This window comes from Pholcus phalangioides, unplaced genomic scaffold, assembly GCF_987345545.1.
Source record: "Pholcus phalangioides strain wild (caught in Gottingen) unplaced genomic scaffold, Ppha-v1.0 ptg000001l_1, whole genome shotgun sequence".
Lineage (NCBI taxonomy): Eukaryota > Metazoa > Arthropoda > Arachnida > Araneae > Pholcidae > Pholcus > Pholcus phalangioides.
Genome location: NW_028301594.1, coordinates 11625036 through 11646956, shown reverse-complemented (window position 1 = coordinate 11646956; position 21921 = coordinate 11625036). Strand labels below are relative to the sequence as shown.

The following is a 21921-nucleotide window of genomic DNA, read 5'->3' as shown; positions in this document are numbered from 1 at the left end:
TCTAAGAACATTCTACACCTGTAAGAGAAAACAATTAAAAATAGAGATCTTCATGAATAAAAAACATCTCTAAACACATACATAATCACATTGTCATTAATGTTTTTTTTAATCTTTTAAAAAAACTGATCAGCCTAAAAGTAGTAAGTATACCATATATGTATTCTCAAAAAGCAGCTTCCAATCATTTCAACTATTTTTAGGAATACATAGATGCCTTACGATGAGTCTTAACATCTAATCCTCTCTGAAGATGACCAGATCTAAGAACCCTCACAAAAGTACATGGTCCTGTTTTCTTCTTTTATACATATATCGCATGAGACACATCACAATATTTAATCGCTTATAATTCATCACTGGTACTTGATACATATATATATAACACATATTTTGTTTAGCAAAATAAAAGATAAATTTGTTGCATGAAGTATCAGGTCTTCATAGCTTATAACATCCTATCGCGCAGGAAAAAAGGAAAATATATATTGATCACTTTAACCAGGGGTGGCCAAACAATTTGCCACTTGATATGATATCATGAGGCAATGCAAAATGTAGCAAAGCTGAATCTAATGATATTTTTGATGGATGGATAATAAATTCTAGCCATTTCTATTGTCGTAATATGATAATTCAATCAAATGATTATGCTCAGTTTGTATATATATAATGCTATGATTTCAACCAATAGATCAGCAAATGAAATGCTCAAAATGAAAGCATGAAAATATATAACTTCACGCTCTTATGAGGCACAGTATGTAAATTATTGATAAAAAGTTGATTTTTATTACAGCGAAAGATTGTGTTCATTGAGAAATGTATATGTTACGATAAATGTGATAAATCAGATAATTATGCATAATCACTGACCATTTGTTAAGTTTTCATAATTTTGCAAATTTGTTACACTTACTGGTGATTACACATGAACTCCATCTCATATTGGTAAATATGATAAATTTTCAATGAATAACCTAAATATACAGCCCATTTTGCTCAAACTTCAGTCTAGGATGACGGATTCGATCAGTGATGTTGATTAGATTGATGAATGTGAAGAAACATAACATTAGAAGACTGGTGATAATTTATACATTTTTTTGCCTTTATAACATTTTAATTTAATTTTTTATAGCAAAATATGTGAAACGCACTCATCACTTATGGGAGAAACTGATAAGTGGTTGCATTCAAGTAATATTTCTGCATCATATCTTCCATATTTATCATACTTAACTTCAGTCAATAATTATATAATATCACTGATAAAAGTGATAAATGTAGGAAAATTTATCAAACTTTTTTTTTAATGTGATCACCACGTATTCCCAAGAGATCTTTATGATGTGTCCAGGGAATTTGTGTTAGTAGACATCCATGCCCGAACTGGGATTCAAACCCTGACCTGCACAGTTAGAAACTAGCTCCCTAACCGCTAGACTGCCAGGCGGCAATACTTACCAAGATGATTGGTGATTATGCATAACAACTGGCAATTACGGATAGTCACAGATGTATATCACATTTACCGTAACATATATATTCAAATATACAAACATTAAATATATAAAATATTTTTTAAATAAAGCTATCATTGCACCCACATTTGAATGGTATGTATTTGAAAAATCTAATAAATTAAACCTTATATCACTAGTCAAATTACAGTTTTAACCTGTGTGTATTTACTTTTGCTGACTACAATTCCATACAGGATGTAAGTTATATTTAATTCGTGATTTTTTTTAACAATATTTTTAAACACAGCCCCTGCCTCAGAGAATGAAAATAAAAATTCATTTCGATGTTTTTGAGAGAGAGTTTGGCCACCTCTGACTTTTACATTGTTCTATATGATTAATTGTCTTCCCCCCCCCCCCAAAAAAATTAATAACTAACGAAATAGTGTTGACAAATAAATTTCTTGTTGAGCAGAATAAATACAATATAATCAATATACATCTAAATAAAATTCATTTGTTCACCAAGAATCAAGATATCAATTTTTCTTGATCCTCCGCAATAATATTCAATACCATTTCATGTGACAATTCACAATTTCATCATTGAAAGAAGTTCAGAAGAAAAAAAGAATTGTGCAATAAATACTTTCAGACTAATTATGAATAATAAATAATCATTGATTCTAAGTGAGCAAAACAATTAACATTGGAAAGCATCAAAATTTCTCATATCCTCTTAAAAGCAGGATTATGAAAAATAAAAGATTAAAAACATGATTTTGCGGGAAAAAAATTATTGCAATTTTAAAATCCTACTCCATACAAATGTTAAAAAAAAAGAAGCAAGAAACCTCAAACAAAATGATTGATGAATAATTATACATAAGGCAGTGGAAAATGAATGTCTTATGCGTAACTTCTAGTGATTTTGCTAAGTCGGCAGTGCTCTTCTCCCTTGAACATATTCCCCGTAACTGACATGCACGGTGAAGAAAATTTCGAGAGAGAGAGAGCCAGCTGCTCATAGCCGCCTCCAAAAGAAGGGGAGAAAAAACCACAAATGACATAAAAATAAAAAAATAATACAACATAAACCACAATATTATATTTTATATATATATATATTTATACTATGTACACAATTTGTATAAAGATTTGTAGAACTGTGATGCTGTACAATATCGTTCTCTCTGTACAAAATGTTTTCGCTGGAGATTCTTCCCTTTCGTCCGACTCCAACTATGAGTCTGTAAAACTGTCCAAGTTTTGTACATTCATAAATCTCATCTAAGTAGTTTCATTTTTCTTGGGTCGTATAATTTTACGTAGTTACGATTTCAATTTTTTTCATATATATATGTATATATATACAAAATAAATAATTCTTGAAATAAAAAGGAAAACAAAGTTGTGATAATGCCAATCACATAATGATCATTTATATATATATTATGATACAAGCCCCCACGCATCAAATGTTGTCAAGCTTTGGGTTCAACAATGGAATGGTGACAGTTTCTCGCCTAGTCCCCAAAGCCTAACATTTTTTTTTTCAAAATTCAAAGACAAATTTACAGCTGTACAATGCGAGAAGGTGGGGTAGAAGAATAAATGGTAGACATTGATAGGAAGTGAGAATTCTTTTTTTCCCCTTAAAAAACATCTAAATTGTTCTAATTTTGGTTCCTTCAGCAGATATAAGATGTTCCCTGTTCCTTTGTGACAGTTTGAAATTTGATTTTATTTTAAATGATATTGTGTTTGTTCAATTTGCTACCAAAAGGTAAATGTTCGATAAAAGAATATAAGCAGTCGGATACATGGAATCATCTGATATGTGATCCTGCGCTGGAATTTTTTTTTTTTTTTTTTTTTTTTGAGGAAAAATCACAGACCTATTTATGGTTGGCAAAATCATTACGATTGTTATAGCCACTATACAGTTGATCCCTTTTATTAGTGTGTGATTGGTTCCTGCAAATAGATTTGTATCCTTTGTCTTACTCATTATGTACTTTCTACTGTCTTCATATTAGTGCTTCAACAGAATGATATAGCTGCATAAGCACCTGCACATGAACAGGGAGACATGACCGTCTATCATGTGTCGTTGGATCTAATGCTAACCAAGACAAAGCATTGTAACCTTCCAGCACATACCTGAAACAAAGAAACAAAATAGTTAGGAAAAAAATTTGCAAACTACTGGTCAAATTTTTTTTGTCTTCAAAAAAAAAATCTGTCATCTGCATATTTTTTTTTCTTGTGAAATTAATGAATTAGTACAAGTACCATAAAAGCCAGGGCTGTTTTTTATTAATCTTCACAATATTTCTGTCGGTGTACAACTAATGCTCACCTCAACGCATTTCCCACAAACAAATCGAAAAACACAAGCAATACTTTGCATAATGAATGATTCAACTTGTTAATAAACCAAATTACAGTAAGTAAAGCAAATACTCAAGATAAATCTAATATAAAACTAAGGTATTTTCAGCAAGTCAGTACTGGGCATAAGTGCTGAAATTTGTGCCCATTTTTTGTTATAATATTAATCATCTTATTACTGAACTTCATGAAAGGAACCTGTCTTATCAAATGAATGGAAAAATAGTAAAATCTTCATTAGTCAGAGGGAATAGGTCTGGATTCACTTTGTTAATACAGAAGATGGTAAGTGATACAGAAGATCAATAAGCTTGAATGGGTGCCATAATACTATGTCACAGGCCAGGGTTGAGTTTTGCCTGGACAGTAGGCAAAAAGCCTGAATACAAGGTTTATAATTGTTTTTTTTCCCTTTTTGGACTTTCATTTTGGCTGTTATAGCATTGATATCTTGCATATGGTCAAATTCCCACACTCTGCCATCTGTTTTTATAATCCTTGGAAATACTCCTTATCTGATGTTAAAATAGCAAACTACTGTAATGTTTGATTTCAACTTAGATTACAAAAAAAAAATTCAACAAAAAGTTGAAAATTCCCTTTAAAGGGTTGTTTACAGGATTTGTTTTAGAATAAAGCATAAATTAGAATCAAAATATAAGCAGTCTTGGCATCGAGTCAGAGTTTCTGGTTCCCTCTGCGTTTGACCCAGGTGATACTTGGGAAATGCTTATGAAATCACTTCTCTGAAATACTTGAGTGCAGTAACACAGTGTTTCAAAGCCCTTGGCTTCATGGATTATTTTATGAGAATCAGTTTAAGTTTGTTATGCCTCCCAAAGCATTCCCCCAGTGCCAAATTTGTAACTCTCATCAAGCTTGGTCTGAACACATTTTCAGCAATCGTGGCTCATTTCATCAAGGTTCTAATTTGTTTCATACTGAGCACAACTCTGCTCTATATCATCATAGGCAATTTACTACCGAGTGAATTGTGCCAGAAGTGTGTGTATACCTAACAGTCTGCGTAAGTATATAGTGTTGTCTGATTTTTCAGTGCTGCCATATATATTTCAGAAGTAAAATGAGTGAAGTGTAATATCTGAAGGTTTTTTTACTGCAAATAGCCACTGTAATCAAATGGAAAAAAAATTAAACTGCATTTCTTACCTGAGCACATCAGTTGTGAGGTTTGAATCCAAAGGATGGCAGTTTCGTGTATGTGTTGTTGTATGCAATAAATCATCAGAATTTTGTTGCAAAGATGGCGAATGTATTAACAATGCAGACTGAAATAAAAATATAAATATTACCATCATGTAATCCAAATGTGAATAAAGTACTGAAATATGCTAATAATTATATACTGTTCAGTCACTAAAAGCTAATGTCATAAAAAGAATAATTAGTAAGGCTATGCTTCTTATACTACCCATCATAGAAGACATGAATATTTATTGAGCATACAATGTGCAATTGATATTTTATATATTTTTTTTAATTCATTGAAATTTTTTATACCTTCAGGAACACAGGGCAGACTTGCTGAAGATGTGGGCAGGTTGACCAAAACCATTTAGGAAGTGGCCCCGTTTTAGCAGTAGAGACATAATAACCAAGAGCTAAGGGCTGTTGTAGTAGCTGCAAAGGTTCTTCTATGCTGTCCATCACAAGGCTTCCTGATCCCTGAGGAAAGAATAAAGGTAGTGTATAGTAATCAAACTTGATGATGCAATATCATTATTATGGATTATACACATTGACCAGAACAAAGAAGACCTAAGTAAATATGCAGTTAAAACAAATTGGTTGAAGTAAAATGGAACTCAATACATACTGTATCAAGGTTTGCTTTACACGCATACACCAAAGCCCTGCTTAAAGTATTATTAGCAAATGCAAATACAAAAGCCACAACAGGCAAAATGCTCTATGAGATGGCTGATAAAAAGATGCCCATAAAAATATAGATATTGAATATGTATCTAAACTGTATCAAAAATATAGAAACCCAGTAAGAGCAATAAAACACCAATAAGTATGATAAAATATAAATATAACGGCCATAAAAAAATTATGGTTGCCTCATCTAAAATGGATAGCTTCCTGATTTATCTCAACATATTTATCGTATTTTTTTTTAAATGTGCCAATTTTATTGGAATTCACGACCCTGGAGGGGGTAAGCTATTCCATTTATTCAAAGGCCTATGGGAGAAAAATTCCATGACACCACAACTTAAGAGTTGTCGCTTACCAAACGATACTGGTGTCCCCTTGTCAAAGCAGTTGGTTGGCATTGTATCCTATCCATCCTGTTGAAATTTTTAAACACTCTGATCATATCCACAACACCGGCATTTGCCCAATATAAGTACATTAAAAAAATGAATTCTTTCTCCATAGCTCAGCCCTGTGGAAACACACATCAAAGCACTCATATCTCTTCTCTGCATCCCATCAACTAAATCTATGTCAATCTGTAGGTACGGTCTCAAAACCTAACTGCATACTCCAAGCCAAGACGAACTAAGCCCCCAGAAAAGCAGAAGAATCACTTTAGGGGATGACGAAAATATTTTTTTTAAATGAAACTGGGCATTTTATTTGTTTTTTGACCACTGCTGAACAATGTTCAGAAAACCTAAGCCACACATCAATGAGAATTCTCCAAATCCTAGTTGCATCCAGAATAATACCACTATTAAACTCGTAAATGAAACTTGGGTTGTTCAAACCAAAACGAGCAACCATGCAATTTCACAAAACCTATTTATATACAGCCTATAGACAATATATAGGAATGATAATCGGCCCCCTTGGGACTAAAGCTTTTGTCTGTTGGCAAGGAGAGACCGTTAAAAAATAGTAAAATACATTGAGGCCAGTCAGTGTACATTTAAAAGTATCTGTTAATGGGAGGTGTCTACTGTATATAACTACAGGCGAACCCTGATTCAACAAATCCTCTAAAACCAGGGTTGGTAAAAAAACCGGTTTTTTTGAAAAAAACCAAAAAACCGGGTTTTTTTGGTTTAAACCAGGTTTTTTTGGTTTAAACCGGTTTTTTTGTTTTAATAGTATTAACATTAAAAACAATGAAATTTCTGAAAAATCATTCAAACTTCTAATAATTAACTAAAATGAAATGGTTATTAATGTAATTAACACTATTCCCATACTAATTAATCAATAAATATTTCTTACATTTTAACAAAAACCAACTTTTGCAATTTAATTATTTTTTGCTCAACTCAATGGATTACTGAGTGTTTGAAAATTCTTTTAATGTTATTATTAATCATATAATACATAAAGGTTTTTCTCCAGTTACTCTCAGTATACTTAATTAGGAAGCTATTTTGCAAAAAGTAATAAAAATTAGGTGAATATAATGTATTTAATGAAGCATAAATAATGCAGATTAATTAGCAATGGTTTACGATATACGGGGTGATTATAACTAAGGTTCTGATTTCAAAACACTGTAAAAGAACGATTGTCAAAATGACTTGAAAATTGACATGAATATTCCTGAAAAAATGCAATTTTATTTGGTAAAGGGGAAAAAATACTTAAAAATGTAAAATTAATGACATCATCCAACATGTGGGAAATTTTCTCGCAGAATGGAAACGATAGCCAGTCATGGCAAAATGATACCTTAATTATAGCATTGCATGATTTCATAATTCATGGAAACATCACAAAAAAACGAAGTAATTGAACAAATAACTACAACTTACTTAAGAAATGTTAAATATGTTGTCCAACCTGAGGTTGAAAGCACAAAAATTGTTGTTCAACAACAGAATCGGAGTATGCCAGGGTCATGATGTAGATGTGCTTGCAATTCAGCTTTATTAAACCAAACGTGCCCCCCCCCCCCCCACCGTTAATATTCCTGAGGAACTTCTAACATCTAACATATAGGGAATGTGCTGGAGATTGCAATTCAAAGTTTGCAATCTGACCACTATTTATTACACCCACAGCCAGAAGTTGCAAGGGTTAAGGTGCATCCTGTCAAAATGGGTCTTCAGCAGCTGCTTTGCTGGTATTGCAATGTGCATCTTGATAGAAGTTCTATCCACACACTGATGCTGTGGAAGTGCTGAAATGATGTGGTTGCACAAAATAGATTATACTGCTGGCCAAGTACAGCATCATCTACTTGCACATTTTGCACTTTTTTCTTTTGCGAAAGAAACTTCCATTGCTTCAGGAGTATCCATGCAAATTTTCAAGTCATTCTGATCAGTACTTATTATATAGTTTTGGAGAATCAAAATTCAAATTATAATCTCCCTGTATATAGCTGATTATTTTTCATAAATCTGTTACTATTATTCAGTAGAACCCTGATTAACTGGGCTTAACAGTGTGAAAGTATAAAAAAAACTACTATTGAATATTAAGACTGGGAGATATACAGTAGGAGACGTGCTACTTCTTATGGGAAAGAAAATGCCTGCCCCTAGCATGATGGTGTCACTACTGTTGCTGCTACTTTGTGAAGTGAAAAAGAAACCCTGTGAGATAATGCACCACTACATTTAGATGTGTGATGCAATCCTTATTCATGAATTTGCTAAAGATAGAGCATCAGAATGTAGCCAAAGGGTAGAAAATGTTGTAAGAATGAGAAATTTTGGCTTTTGTATATAACTTTAAATGACTAAGATACTTCATATGAAAAATATATATATATATTCTAGCCACTTTTAAGAGACTTTTTGAAAAAAACCACTTATAAAATCTTATGTCATTTAAAGATATACCATCAGAATGTACCCCAAGGATATAAAATGTGGTAAAAATGAAACATTTTGGCTAATAATGAACCAATATGATATTTTTCAAGGAAAAAAATTATATTTAGGCAACTTTTATTTGATTTTTTGAAAAAAACCAAACTGGTTTTTTTAAAAAAACCACTTGGTTAAAACCAAGGTTTAAACCATGGTTTAAACCAACGTGGTTTAAACCAAACAACCCTGTCTAAAACCAAAATTATTTCTTTTTGATAAATCAAGGAAAATCATTGTATCAGGGTTGAGATTAACACACATACAGAAACTTCTAAAAAATTCATCTCATCAAGAAATTCATTATATCAGAGTTTGTTAAACAGAGGCCCGACTGTATATTTATCACACAAACCACAGGATAAAAGTTACATGCAAGCAACTAAAAAGTTTGTTTTTCAGAATTACAATGTTCAAGTGCTAGGAACAAGCTGTTTCATCAATCTTTCTAACAAGCATTAGCTGTGGATAACACACGGTGATCACAAATTAATTTGTAAAGAAACAAAAAATATCCACCTTGACAAAACTACATTTCATAAAAAAATTTAAAAAACACATAAATTGTTTAATAGAAAAATTTGATTGCTAAATCAAGGTGCAAATACCAAGATATTGATCGATTTTAGAAAAATCTCAAATCAAAATTTTTTAATTATGGTATTTACATGCACTTACTCGGTTTGGACCTCCTGGAAGAAAAGGCGAATGTCTTCCATTCATCACACAGCTTGGACTACCGGGTTGTGACATATCTCTTCTTGGAGAGGCTCCAGGACTCTGGGTTGGGCTTTCTGTCCAACGGAATATATCATTAATATCTTGGCCCACTGTAATATCATCATCATTCAGTGCTTGGAATATGTCATCATCTCCAAGAGGACCAGCCAATGGATCAATATGTTCTTGTTGAAATGTAGCTTGGGATGACTGGAAGTGAAGCGTAAAAATGAAAATTACATAATAATAAAAAATATGCACAACTGATTTTCAAATTTTCAAAAGCAGATTTTGCAAAAGAAATGGAAGGGAAATTTCTCCAACTTCTCATGGCGTTTCTTTTTCAATGACAGATAAATCCATCATATCACAATCCATCATAATCACTCTACAAGAAATCCACTTACAGAAATAGCACCATTTTACCAGATTTTGATGATGAAACAATTAATAAATCTTATTACCTGTGTAGTCGCTGAAGTAGGGAAGACCAGAATGTGAGTACAGGAAGCATCTTCTGGGGTACTAAGTACACAAGAATTACAACTACTTCTGAAATGGTCATCAGGCGTGTATTGATCAGACATAATCCGTAAAGCAGAATCTGGTTCCAAAGACACTAAACAAGCAGACAAAATGGCTGGGTTGTCAGGAGGGCTGAGCACTGCACACTGGTGACACAGATCTCGAAGCTGATGGCTGTAACGAAGGAGTGACTTTCTGCTGAGCAACGTGGCCCAGTCTCTGAGTTCTAAGTGTCCCAATCTACCAAGTCTGCTAATGACTAACCTCCACGAGTGCAAACACTTAGACATAACTTCAACTATAAAGTCCAGAAGCTTGTGTAACGTCAATTTACGAACTGATGCTTTCTTCCTTCTTGTCCTGCAAAATAATAAGCACTTTTTAAAACAAGTTAAATGCTAAAAATTATATTTTTGTTTATCATAAGAAAACTCAAGGCTTTAGCTGTTCATAACCATCATCCAGGTTAGAAGGTTCTAGACTGAAGAACCCAGATCCAATGGAACAAAACATTTCATCTACATCTGAAGTGGAAACAAGAACAATCTATATGGGTTTTTTTTATCATCTTACAACAGCCAAATAAGTTTGATTCTACTGGGCCTCTTAAACCTTAAAGTTTCTTTCCCAGACTTATGACTCTCATCCTGACGACCCAGGTTCGAATCCCGAAGTGACAATAAGGGAGCTGCAGATAATGATGACTAGGGCAGAGATGTAGGTTGTCTGAGTCTTCTTCCACTTAACCGTACATGCCCCTCATACACATTTCTCCACTAAAATTCTAACAAATAGGTATATGCCGAAATGTGTGCTTTAAGCATATGAGTGGGCCTAATATGTTGTCAGGTCTGAGGATCACAGTTTTAATGTAATAAAATCCTGTTTAACTGACAAGGCTTAACAAATCAAAAAATAATTTAGGCACCAGACAAATTTAGTAGGGGAGCCAAGCATATTTTTCTCAAAAAAAACTGGAAACTTATGGGGGAGGAGTTTCAGCAATTCTAGACAACCCCTTTTCATGTTGGTAGCCATGCTGACTAAAAAAAATTATGTGGTTCTCAGATTCCAAATTGATAATCAACCATATAAAGCGGCAATGCAAATTTTCTAGTCAGCATAGCAACCTGGCACCTGGGATTCATCACGCCCGGTCAACTGACATACAACCTGTATTTTTGAATCAAACTATAAGGATATACTTCAAAAGGTATGCTTTCCTTATAATACTTTCCCTCCAACTATAATTATTACAAAAATAATCCCAATAGCATTATGCGATTTCATGAACACAAAAAACAGTAATGAAATGAAACATGCACAACTCAAGGACCAATCAAGATCAACATATCAAATCACCTGTTTGGAACCTCTGTGCTGATGCAGCAGGTCTCAAGCATATCACCCTTATCATTGGTGCAGCTAGCAACGAGCCAGCGTTGATCTTCTGTCAGGCAGTAAGTGCAATAGAGTATGCTAGACCTCTCTCTCCTATCTCCAAACATTTCACCTAACTCTGTCTGCTTGTCTTTTTGTGGAGCAAGTGTGAATGGCTTGCTGGTCAACATAGACAATGCTGAATTTTGCGCCTGCAAGAAATATTTAAAAAAAATTAATTTACTCGAAGTAAAAAATTAATTTACTCGAAGTAAAAAATTATCAAAAATTAACCACCACAAATAAGCAGAAAAAAACCCATGTATTTTCAAGAATTGTGTTTCTAAGTAAAGAATTGCTTGTCAAAGTCTGGATATTTTTGTACATTTTACATTGAAAATCTGTTTATTCTTAAAGGATTTTTGTAAAAAAAAATAGCAACAAAAATGAAGAGAGCATGTCGCACACACCTATAACTCTTCTCACCTTCTAAGGTGTGTTTTTCCTTAGAATGACCCTTTAATGGGTTTTTGTTGATTTTATTTTGCCTATTCTCCAACAAGAAAATTTCTTATAGCTTTGGATATAACAGAACCTCATTATAATGGATGTCACTTATAAAGGGCAGTTAAAAAATTTCAATAATAATAAAAGGTGCTTATTTTTATCTGATGAGTTTGACATTTCCAAGCAAGCAATTAAACACTGATCGTTGTTATTTTTCATAAACATGGATGCACTGCATGACTCATACTGCTCACCAGCCAGAAAAATTAAGATTAATGCTGTGTTTACACACATCTTTTGCAATTCAACCTATGTTGAAGGTTTTTGTGATGCATCCATATATTCAAAGATAAAGGACACCATTTCTATTTTTTCATTATTGGAATAGCACTATCAATTTGCTGTACACTACACAGCGATATAGGACACAAAGTCCTTTTATTCCAAGAAATAACAGATATTCATTTTATAAAACAAGCAAGCTGAAAAGAACGATACACAAACTTTAAACTGTTCAATAAAACTTTCCATTTGTGGCATGATGCACTTCACATTCATCATAAAAAGATATAATTAACTTTTTATAGTTAACTACTGTACTTTCATTGATGCACAGTTTGTTTCATTGCACCCAAATAAGAATAATTTATTATAAATCAGACTTTCATTAAAAGAGACAAACTTTAGCTCCTATTAGTTCATTATAATGAGGTTCTACTATACCTATCAAATATCCAAGACCTTTATATTTAGAACCATGTTTTCCGGAGTGTTCGATGGAATTTTCCAGGGGGGGCGGTAGAAGCTACGGATATAGCATAGGATCCTATGGGTTGGGGAGGACGATAAGAGAATTTTTTGAAGGGGGAAATGGAACAGAAAGTTTGGGAAACTATGGTTTAGAACAGAGGTCTGCAACCTTTTTCTAGTTATGAGCACTGCCTGTACCCATCATAAGAAGAGCACCCTTACAGCAAGTTTTACATACAAATTCATTAAATCAAGATGATTTCAGTTCTTGAATGAATTTAGCACAAGGTTTTCAATTTGAAAAAGTGCCTGTGAGCACAAAATCACACATGAGCATATAACACTTTGGGTGCTTGGAAACAACAGGTTAGAGATGCCTAGTTTAGCAGCACACCCGTTAATGTAATGAAGATAAACAAATTAAGGAAAATTTCAGATAAATTTTATTGTTTGTCCAATTTTTATTTTAATCCATAGAACATGCAAGAAAAAATTATACTAACGTTTTTGCTTTTCAAGAAAACATCTTGTGCAGCTGCTGGACCAAACCCTGTTAGAGATTTTGCAACAGATTGATGAGTCATGAGCTGGTGACACCGGGAAAACACTGAAAAGGCCAAATCTTTCAATCGATCCCGCCTCTTTTCTGCATCTTCTGTTCTACCTATACTCATTATTGAATCTAGTGTGATCATCTGCAATAATGAATAAAAAAAATAAATTTTAAAAGTTATTGACATTCATCATGCAGCAAGACTTTGAAATAAAAATATAGAATTCCATTTATTATTGCATGACAAAATCAACATGTAAAATTGAATTAGTTACAGTACTAACTTCTTAGTACCAGCTAGTACTTTATAAATTTTTATGTACTGCACTACTTTTTTTTGTAATAAATTTTTAAAACACAAAGTCCAAGAATGAAAAATATTGTGCACGTATTTTATTGTAAACTTCATAATGTTTAACTTAATTATAAGAAACATAAAATCTTGTACACTGTATACTATGAATATGAACACTTTTAAAACAAACAAAAAAATTTAGGCTTTATTCTTACAAAATTAATCAAACTTATGCTACTGTTCATTGGTGAATGATAACACAAATTGATTACACATACGATGCTTTAGCAAAGTAAATCATTCCCAATTTTATTTTCTAAAATGGAGTATTATTTAACAAATAGGTCGGATAATCAAGAGAGTCTTCCATATTACAATTTAAAATATTTAAAAGAAAACTTCAAATGTGTCCAGAATTGATTAATTTTGGGAACAAAACCTAGAAAAAATTAATTTTCCTCTTTTACCTGCAGCTGCACAGCATTACGTATATGGTCAGGAAGGTGCTGAAGCATCTGAGAATATGACCGCAAGAGACCTAGACTAGCCAGCCTGTATAAGTCTGAATCAACAGAGCCATATGTAAAAGGTTCCACAATGTACATTACAACTGTTGGAATTTGATGGTTTTCACTCGAGTCTGAAGGCTCAGAAGATCCTGAACTCGTAGCTGGATTTCCAGATGGTGCATCCAGACCACTACCACTAGGTGTTCCACTTGCAGAATTCTCTGATGCATCTGTGGTTACAAGAGATTAATCATGACTTAAATTGAAATCCAACTAAAAACATGTACCGAAATAGTGTTACTGCACAGCATTAATGTTAAAGAAATAGCCATGTAATATGTCTTATGTATATTTGCAGTGATTTAGGGACTCCTAGGACACTTTAAAGATTACTTTATTACAAAAAAAAAGAAGTCTAAGAAGGAAAAAATATTATGTATTCATTTCATGATAAACTTCATAATGTTTAACTTAACTGTAAGAAACATAAAATCATGTACACTGTATAATATGAATATGTACACTTTTAAAACAAACAAAAAAAGCATGCATAAGTTTTATTCATGACACACACACAAAGATCTTTGAAAAACTCATTAAGTTACTTATACTAAGGTCTCTAAAGTAGTAGATAATATACGACAGCATTTGTCATAATTTTGATGTCCACAGCAGAAATCATGTTTACATGTATTTAGAAATGATGTGTGCATTATTCTAGTATAGATACACAGCTATGATTATGCCATAACAGATATAAAGAAACACCCTACACATGAAGTGGGTTGGAATTTAATTTTTTTTTTTTTTTTGGTGCAAGGACCACTAAGGTCATGTTGTGTGAAACAAATCATCAACAAAAATAAAATGAATGGAAATTTTTATTCATAAAAATATAAAAACAATGATGTGAAGTGCAAATAAAATTATAATTTGTGATGTAAACAAATGGCTTTGATGAATTTAAAAATGTGAGATGCATCACATTGGTCAATTAAAATGATGTGAAGCAAAAGTCATAAAATGATTATGATGTAAAGAAATAAAAACATGAGCAATGGTAATGGAATTTGACAATATAGGCATTCGGGTTGACTCTCTCTTAATAAAAAGTATGATTGTGTGAGGCAACTGTGTCCCATGCGCAACAGGGCAAGCACAACCTTTTAGAGGTTGGTCCTAAAACTCGAACTTCAATGACCAATTGTGGGATTGATTGCCCATAATTTATTATTTGGTTGACTATCCAAATAGTCCTGCCAGCAGCAATGCATCATTTTTCATACAATTGAAAAGATAAAGCATGAACCAATTCCAGAGACTTGCAGTATAGTATGTAGATAATATTCTATACCTTATTTAAATCTATGAGGAAAATTTTAAGGTCTCTGCTATTGAGAACTGATGAAATTTTTTCAGGAATTTCACAAGAACATAGAATAATGTGATCTACTTCTGTTCCTATTAATTGTGATATATATATTATGCATAACAGCATAAAAAAATATAATACCTAGCTCAAGCTTAACAGCAGTAGACTGGTCTTTTTCTGCATTTTCTCCCACTGATGTGGGTCTGGGAGATGAAACAGGTTTTGGCTTATCAGGCGGTTTCATCAACGCAGGACCGTCTAACAGACGACTATCTAGAGACTGCTGTGCCAAATGAGGAGCTGAAATAAAAGTATACCATTAAATTTTGACATAAATTTTCAGTTATGAAGTAAAATTAACTGTTTTCAAATGGACAAAATTAGACCAATATGCCCTCAAACATAAAATAATTTTTAATATTTATTTATGTGTCCAGAATGTTTTGCATTTTTCTGCAACAAGCTCTCAGCTGACAGAAAATGGTTAGTGGCAAAAAATTCTCTATAATATTATTTTTCTACGTAAACGATTTTTTTCCTTCCCTACTCTTAATTTTTCATTTTGCTCATTCTCTGTCATACTTTGCAGTTTTTACACACAGGCTGCATAGTTAACAGCACTCACCACATTTTACTGGTGAACCATTAAGCCTAGAGATGTACTTCCAATTCGAAAAAGCATCCTAATAACATGTGTGGGGTTGTATAGTTATTATCATAAATAAAAATAACTCTATAAATACACCCAGTGCTCAAAAACTCAATTAGAAAGTTGTTACTCTGTCTCTCCTAAGACCAAAAAAATAATTCATGTTTCTAAATGCAGTGTTCCCTGAGATATTTGAATTCAAAAAATCATTTGTTTGGTCATTTTATCGACTAAGTTATCCTGTTCCTCCCAACTTTTCTCCATTTTTAAATTCAAATATCTCAGAGAATGTTGCACATAGAGAAACTTGCTTTTTTTTACTCTGGAGAGACAGGAGAGAAAAACTTTTTAACTGGATTTTTGAAAAGCACAAGATGTCCATATAAAAAGTTGTTTTTTTATTTTCATAACTAAACATCCCCTTACAATAAGAATGACATATCTGAGGTCCGCACATTATTTGGATAACTTTTCTAATTGGAAGCCTCCAGGATCAATGGTTTGACAACAATTTGCAGTGACAGCGTTCAGCTATGCATCCCGAATATTGCTTTGAGACAAATATATACAAAGCTGTAAAAATAAAATATTTTTTCTTAAAACTTGAATGTTATTGCTTTTGACCATCTATTGAACTATCTTGGACTGGCGCATGGAGTAGAATATTTTTTGATGGATATATACGATAACTTTCAAAAGTCTTTCAAAAAATGTCTGGCTTGGAAGAGTCTGGTCATTAATGTGTTAAGCAAGGAGTTAGAACCAGAAGTTTCAGAATATAATCGACATACAACATAATTCATGAAAATGGTAACCATAATTTAATAAAAAATCTATTCACTGTGATTTGAAAAATAAAAATGCAGTTAAAACAATTTTATTTAATCAAAGAATGCTTACCCAAATGATAACGACATGCCTGAGCATAAAGTTTCAGTCTACTAGCTATAGGACCTTCACCTATGATATTGAACCATTCATCAACAGGCTCGTCGGCTAGGTTCTTTGCTGTAGACCTTCCAACTCTCATGATACCATCTCTCAGAACTTTTGTAATAGGACAATGCCTGCCAAGTTTACACAATTCATAAACACTACTGAGTTCTCTGAAATATGTGCGAACATGACCGAGAATAAATTCATTGTCCGGAGCTACTACAATGTAAGCAACATCTCGGCTGTGTGTGTACGGCTCCAACATCAACTTATCCTGAAATCACAAAAAATTGAAATGAAGCTTATTGCTTTTATTCAACTGCATTATCAAAACAGGAAAGTTTCAATATTAGATCAAGTTTACACAACTGCCTTAAATAGAGTTCCCAACCGCTAACATTGAAAAAGAAACATTAAGAAAATAAACTTGTTTAGATAATGGCACTTAACCTCAAAAATTCTATTTTTAGACAAGTTATTTATTTGTTAAGTTTTAAGCCATTATATGATTGAAAATCTCACCCAAAACTTTAATGTAAACGGTGAGAGAGCAAGCCAGTCTTTATCATAACCAACTAGCAGTGATGGAATAGGCTGTGGCTCACACTGATCCTCTGTCCCTATAGATAGAAATTAAATTGCATTACACAACAATGGTCAAGATATAAAATCAGTCAAAACACCTCACATAATTACTATTAAAGTACATTCTAACATGCAGCTGAGTTAAAAGTTAGCACATCCAGCTATATCAAATACAAGCATCCCTTGTTTTGCAAGGTTTCGCTATAGCAAGATTTGTAAAAGGTGATTTCAGGAATCCCAACCTGCAAAATTTGGCTTGGAGTTTAACTTTAATCCTGGGAATGGGAATGCAAATTGAAGATATGCATAATATAGTTAAATCCTTTGATGATGAAATAGGTTGGATTCGATGATGTATTTGAGAATTTGTCTCAGCTACTAGATCTCACTGATGAACGTTTTGTACTACATTGGCAATGCCATAAAAAATTTAAAATGGTGCCAGGGAAACTAGAATTTTCATACTAACGAGAAATATGCGGAATTCTCTGGCTTTGCTACTAAAGTCTTTATAAGGAGAGGAAAATGCTGCTTCACAGCAAGTCTGGATGGTTTCATTAAAAAAAAGTTATCAGCCTATCATACCCTGCTCTTTCAGAAAAGAAAAAGCATTCATGCTCACTAGAATCAATAAGAAGCACTGAAGACAGAAAAAGCATTAATTAATCCATATTTCCTAAATTCATAGGATGTATTCATGTATAAAAGTTTGAATAAGTTATTTAAAAAAATTCCTTTGCTGTTGGGTTAATTTTTTTTTAATCCTTCTGAAGAAAACCCATCCCCCTATTTTTCTCATGTTAAATTCAACTCACTTTACGTGATTCCACCTTATATGACTATTTTGTAGAACCAATCAATTGCGTAAAGCAAGGGATACCTGTATAACATTCCTTAGTAAAGACTGGGGGAAAAATCTTTATTAGCCAAAAAAAGTTGTGAGCTGAGGTATCTCAGTTTTGAGTCAGATCCAAGCAAATGAATAATTTGAAAAATACCTCGTCCAGCAAGTCTATGGAACTGTCTCCAAGTAAGAGGACCAGAGACGAGGTAGACAGACTCCCAAAGCCCTTGATGTCGTCTCTGCTGAACAGCTTCTTGTAACATGGGCTGAAGGGATCGGAGAAGCTTCACAACTTCAAAATTACTTGCTGGAACTTTAGCTAAAAGTACAAAGAAAATCAAAAAAGCACAAGTGAGAAACAGTTACTATATTAAAATTATTCATAGTGAAGTCGCATCAAATTTTCATATCAATGTTTCTCAGATTTCATTCAAACTGATCATATGATAATTGATTTTTGATGGAAAATTTACAATTATGATTTTGGTTACAAAAACTCCTCAAAGATTTTACTATAGATTGTAGTTTCATTGTAAGGTACATTCAGTTTCAGTATACCTGTTTTGATAAATCACTTTCCACCCTAGGACTGAATTAGCATGTGCACAGCATTTTTCTGTGGAAAATTGTATATAAAAAATGAATGCTAGGTGGTTTTTAATTCTACACGAATAAACTTTGATTAGAAAAAGGTATAACAGATTTTGCAAAGGGAAGAGAAATAGTTATAGGAACTATGGCTTGACGATGCCAGGGCAACATAGTGACTACTACATAACCGTACATGACGGGTGCATGTTCTAAGTTATGTGTGGCCTCCAACGTATTTATGTTGTCAGAGTTGTACTTGTTTAGCATTCTTGCTGGTGCTTGCTATCTGTATTTTATATTTTGAAGATGGTAAATCATCATAGAAATTAAAAAGTAGTCGAGCTCTGGCATATACAGCACAACCAATCAATCACAGCTCCACTGATCATTTAGTAATGATTTACAGCCGGCTATTCCCTTATATACAGTACAGTGAAATCCTATTATAACAAACTTGTAAGCTCCAAAGCAGAATGTTTTGGGCTGTTCTGCAACAAGCCCTCAGCTGACTGGAGATATTCTTTAGTAAAAATTCCCAAAATGGTGTTTTCCACTCCTTAATTAAAATTCTTCCAGATTGTTCTGCAATAGCAATGATTGTTCTGTGAGACGTATATTGTAGTTTTGATATATTCTGCTTTAGGAATTTTCAAAAAGTTTGGTTCACTAAATATACTACTACTTAGCTGTACATGCACCTCGTACATATTCCTCTACGGTATTCCCAACAAATCAGCATATGCAGGAATGTGTTCTGAGTGTATATGTTCCCTAACATATTTTATATTGTGAAGTTGCACTTGTTTCATGTTCATGTAGCCACCCGTCTTTCATTTTCTGAAGTAAAGATGGAAATGCTTGAATTTTCATATTATTTCATTATCGCATTGTAGATCTGTCTGCTCTCTGTGGAGAGACTCAAATGGGAGATCGGCTCGCATTCACACCTCGAAGCTGGAAACCAGCAGAAAACCAACTTCAGTCGACCAACACTGTGCCATCACTAAATACACTGCAGTAATCTCAGTGGAACTTTATGGGACTAAAAAGTTTGTTGGATATAGGGAACCTCTGGATATATCTAAGTTTGGCTGTACTTGAATTGCAGCTCAATCAAAAACAGATACATGCATGGATTCAAAAATCTTGTGCAGTACAAGCCATTACAAGAATCATGAAGTTTGTGATCCCACCTTTTAAAATAAGACAATGAGACTTACTATATATTAGCAACATTCAACGCAGTTATTATTCTGAATAACAAGATACTATTGTGCAGCATAGCTAAAAATGTTTAGATCAGTGACATGAGCATATCATTTTAAGGGTAGAATAAGCACATCTGAGTGTGAAACTAACCAGAAAGATAAGGCCACTTGTGAAGGCTAGAAGACTTGAGATTTTCATCAATTCTATTGTTGTTCATGTTGTCCACTGCTTGCTTCCCTGTTTCCAATGCAAGGAAGCAAATTTCACAGCCATCCGACAGCTCCAAAGCATTGTAATGCATAAGCATTTTGCTGAGCTTCCTGAGATTCTCTGCTTTATGGAACAGTGAGAATGAGGAGTACAACTGTGAACACTGCACTTTTATTAAGTCAATGATTGCATGAGGTATGTGGTCCACTTGTGCCGCTAAGTTTTCAAAGCCTATGGTACCTTCCATGGCCATCAGTTTCTTCATATTGCTTTCTATCGCCAACAGACTTTTGCGAGGTGTGTAGGACTCGTAATGATGACCAGTAATGTCCAACTCATCCTCATAGAACAGTCCGGATCGATGACTCTGATGCCTGTTGACCACTGCACTGAAACCACACGTACACTTGTACTGTGGCTCGTCATTTCCAGAAGGAATGAGATTACTAGGTAGATAGATGCCAGCATCTGCTCCCTTAGTATTCATGTTGCAGACACATAGTGTGCAACTAGCAAAGTTATGGTCCTTGAATATGTTGAGCATGGAGTCCGAGATCACGATATTAACCAGGAGACTGTGTGCTTCAGGCACCGGTAAAGTTGTGCTCCCACCATCTATAGAGTTCAAGTGCTTATTAAGATATGATGAGGCATTAGATGCTGGGCTTTGCATGTCATACATCATCGACATGTTCCTCTGGTCTGCTGAAGATGGCTCAACTGCATACATTGGTGGCGCCACCCTATCTCCCACCTCATTTACTGGCAAAACAGGATATTGAGAACTAAAACAAAACAAAAAAAATCAAGATTTATAACAAATAACAATCCATTACTTTTGGAAACAGAAATTGTAAATATCAAATTTTTGAAATTTTTTCCATCTCAATTATGAACCCAAAAATTTTCAAATATTTTTGTCACATAAAGAATTTAATTCATAGTTATTTTAGACACCATTGTGATCATATCAATGTGATCGCATGATGATCACAAATGGCAGAATCAAACCTGTCATACTTCATCTTGACTCAACTTCATATCATACTGTTTATTATCGACATAAAATAAATTAAATACAAATCATTATACAGGGTGATTCAAATTGTTTGTCCCTAGGACTTTGTACCCTTTTACTTCAGAAATTACAAGAGATTTTTCAAATGACATGCAGTTTCTTTAAATGTAATTTTTGTTGAATAGTCATACACATGAAAAAAATAAAAACATCAACTTTTTATACAGTCCTCGTGTGTTAAAAAACCCCTAATTAGGAAGTTTTTGTCCTTTCTCTCCTGAGGCGAACAAAAAAAATTCCATGTTTTTAAGTGCAATATTCACTGAGATATTTGCACTTAGAAGCGGTTGGAAAAAAAAACTAGAAAAAATTGGAGAAAAGGTAGGAAAGAACAGCATAATGAGCTTGTCCATTAGTTTATGGTATTCACTTTACTCCAATTTTTGAATTTAAACATCCTCAGCAAATGTTATACTAAGAAATGCAGAATGCTTCTGTTGGCTTCAGAAGAGGAAGAGCAACAACTTTCTAACTGGGACAGTATAAAAAGTTAATTTCTTTATTTTATTCATGTATATGAGCCCTCAAACAAATCTTAAG

At 33.3% G+C, this 21921-nt stretch overlaps 1 protein-coding gene across 2 annotated transcripts in view; it reads right to left on the bottom strand.

Annotated features, from left to right (window-relative positions):
• Positions 1 to 3347: 3347 nt before the first annotated feature.
• The window catches only part of skd (mediator complex subunit skuld), a 54269-nt gene continuing 35695 nt past the window's right edge, over positions 3348 to 21921 (bottom strand). For both annotated transcript variants that reach the window (XM_089254415.1, XM_089254472.1), the window contains exons 15-27: positions 20244 to 21088; positions 18448 to 18612; positions 17387 to 17484; positions 16829 to 17138; positions 15421 to 15579; positions 13866 to 14137; positions 13054 to 13245; positions 11276 to 11505; positions 9853 to 10273; positions 9347 to 9598; positions 5382 to 5546; positions 5031 to 5149; positions 3348 to 3629 (exon numbers count right to left, since the gene is read on the bottom strand). In XM_089254415.1, the coding sequence (XP_089110541.1) occupies positions 3497 to 3629; positions 5031 to 5149; positions 5382 to 5546; positions 9347 to 9598; positions 9853 to 10273; positions 11276 to 11505; positions 13054 to 13245; positions 13866 to 14137; positions 15421 to 15579; positions 16829 to 17138; positions 17387 to 17484; positions 18448 to 18612; positions 20244 to 21088 (3361 nt within the window). In that variant the 3' untranslated portion in view covers positions 3348 to 3496. The remainder of the gene's footprint in view (positions 3630 to 5030; positions 5150 to 5381; positions 5547 to 9346; positions 9599 to 9852; positions 10274 to 11275; positions 11506 to 13053; positions 13246 to 13865; positions 14138 to 15420; positions 15580 to 16828; positions 17139 to 17386; positions 17485 to 18447; positions 18613 to 20243; positions 21089 to 21921) is intronic.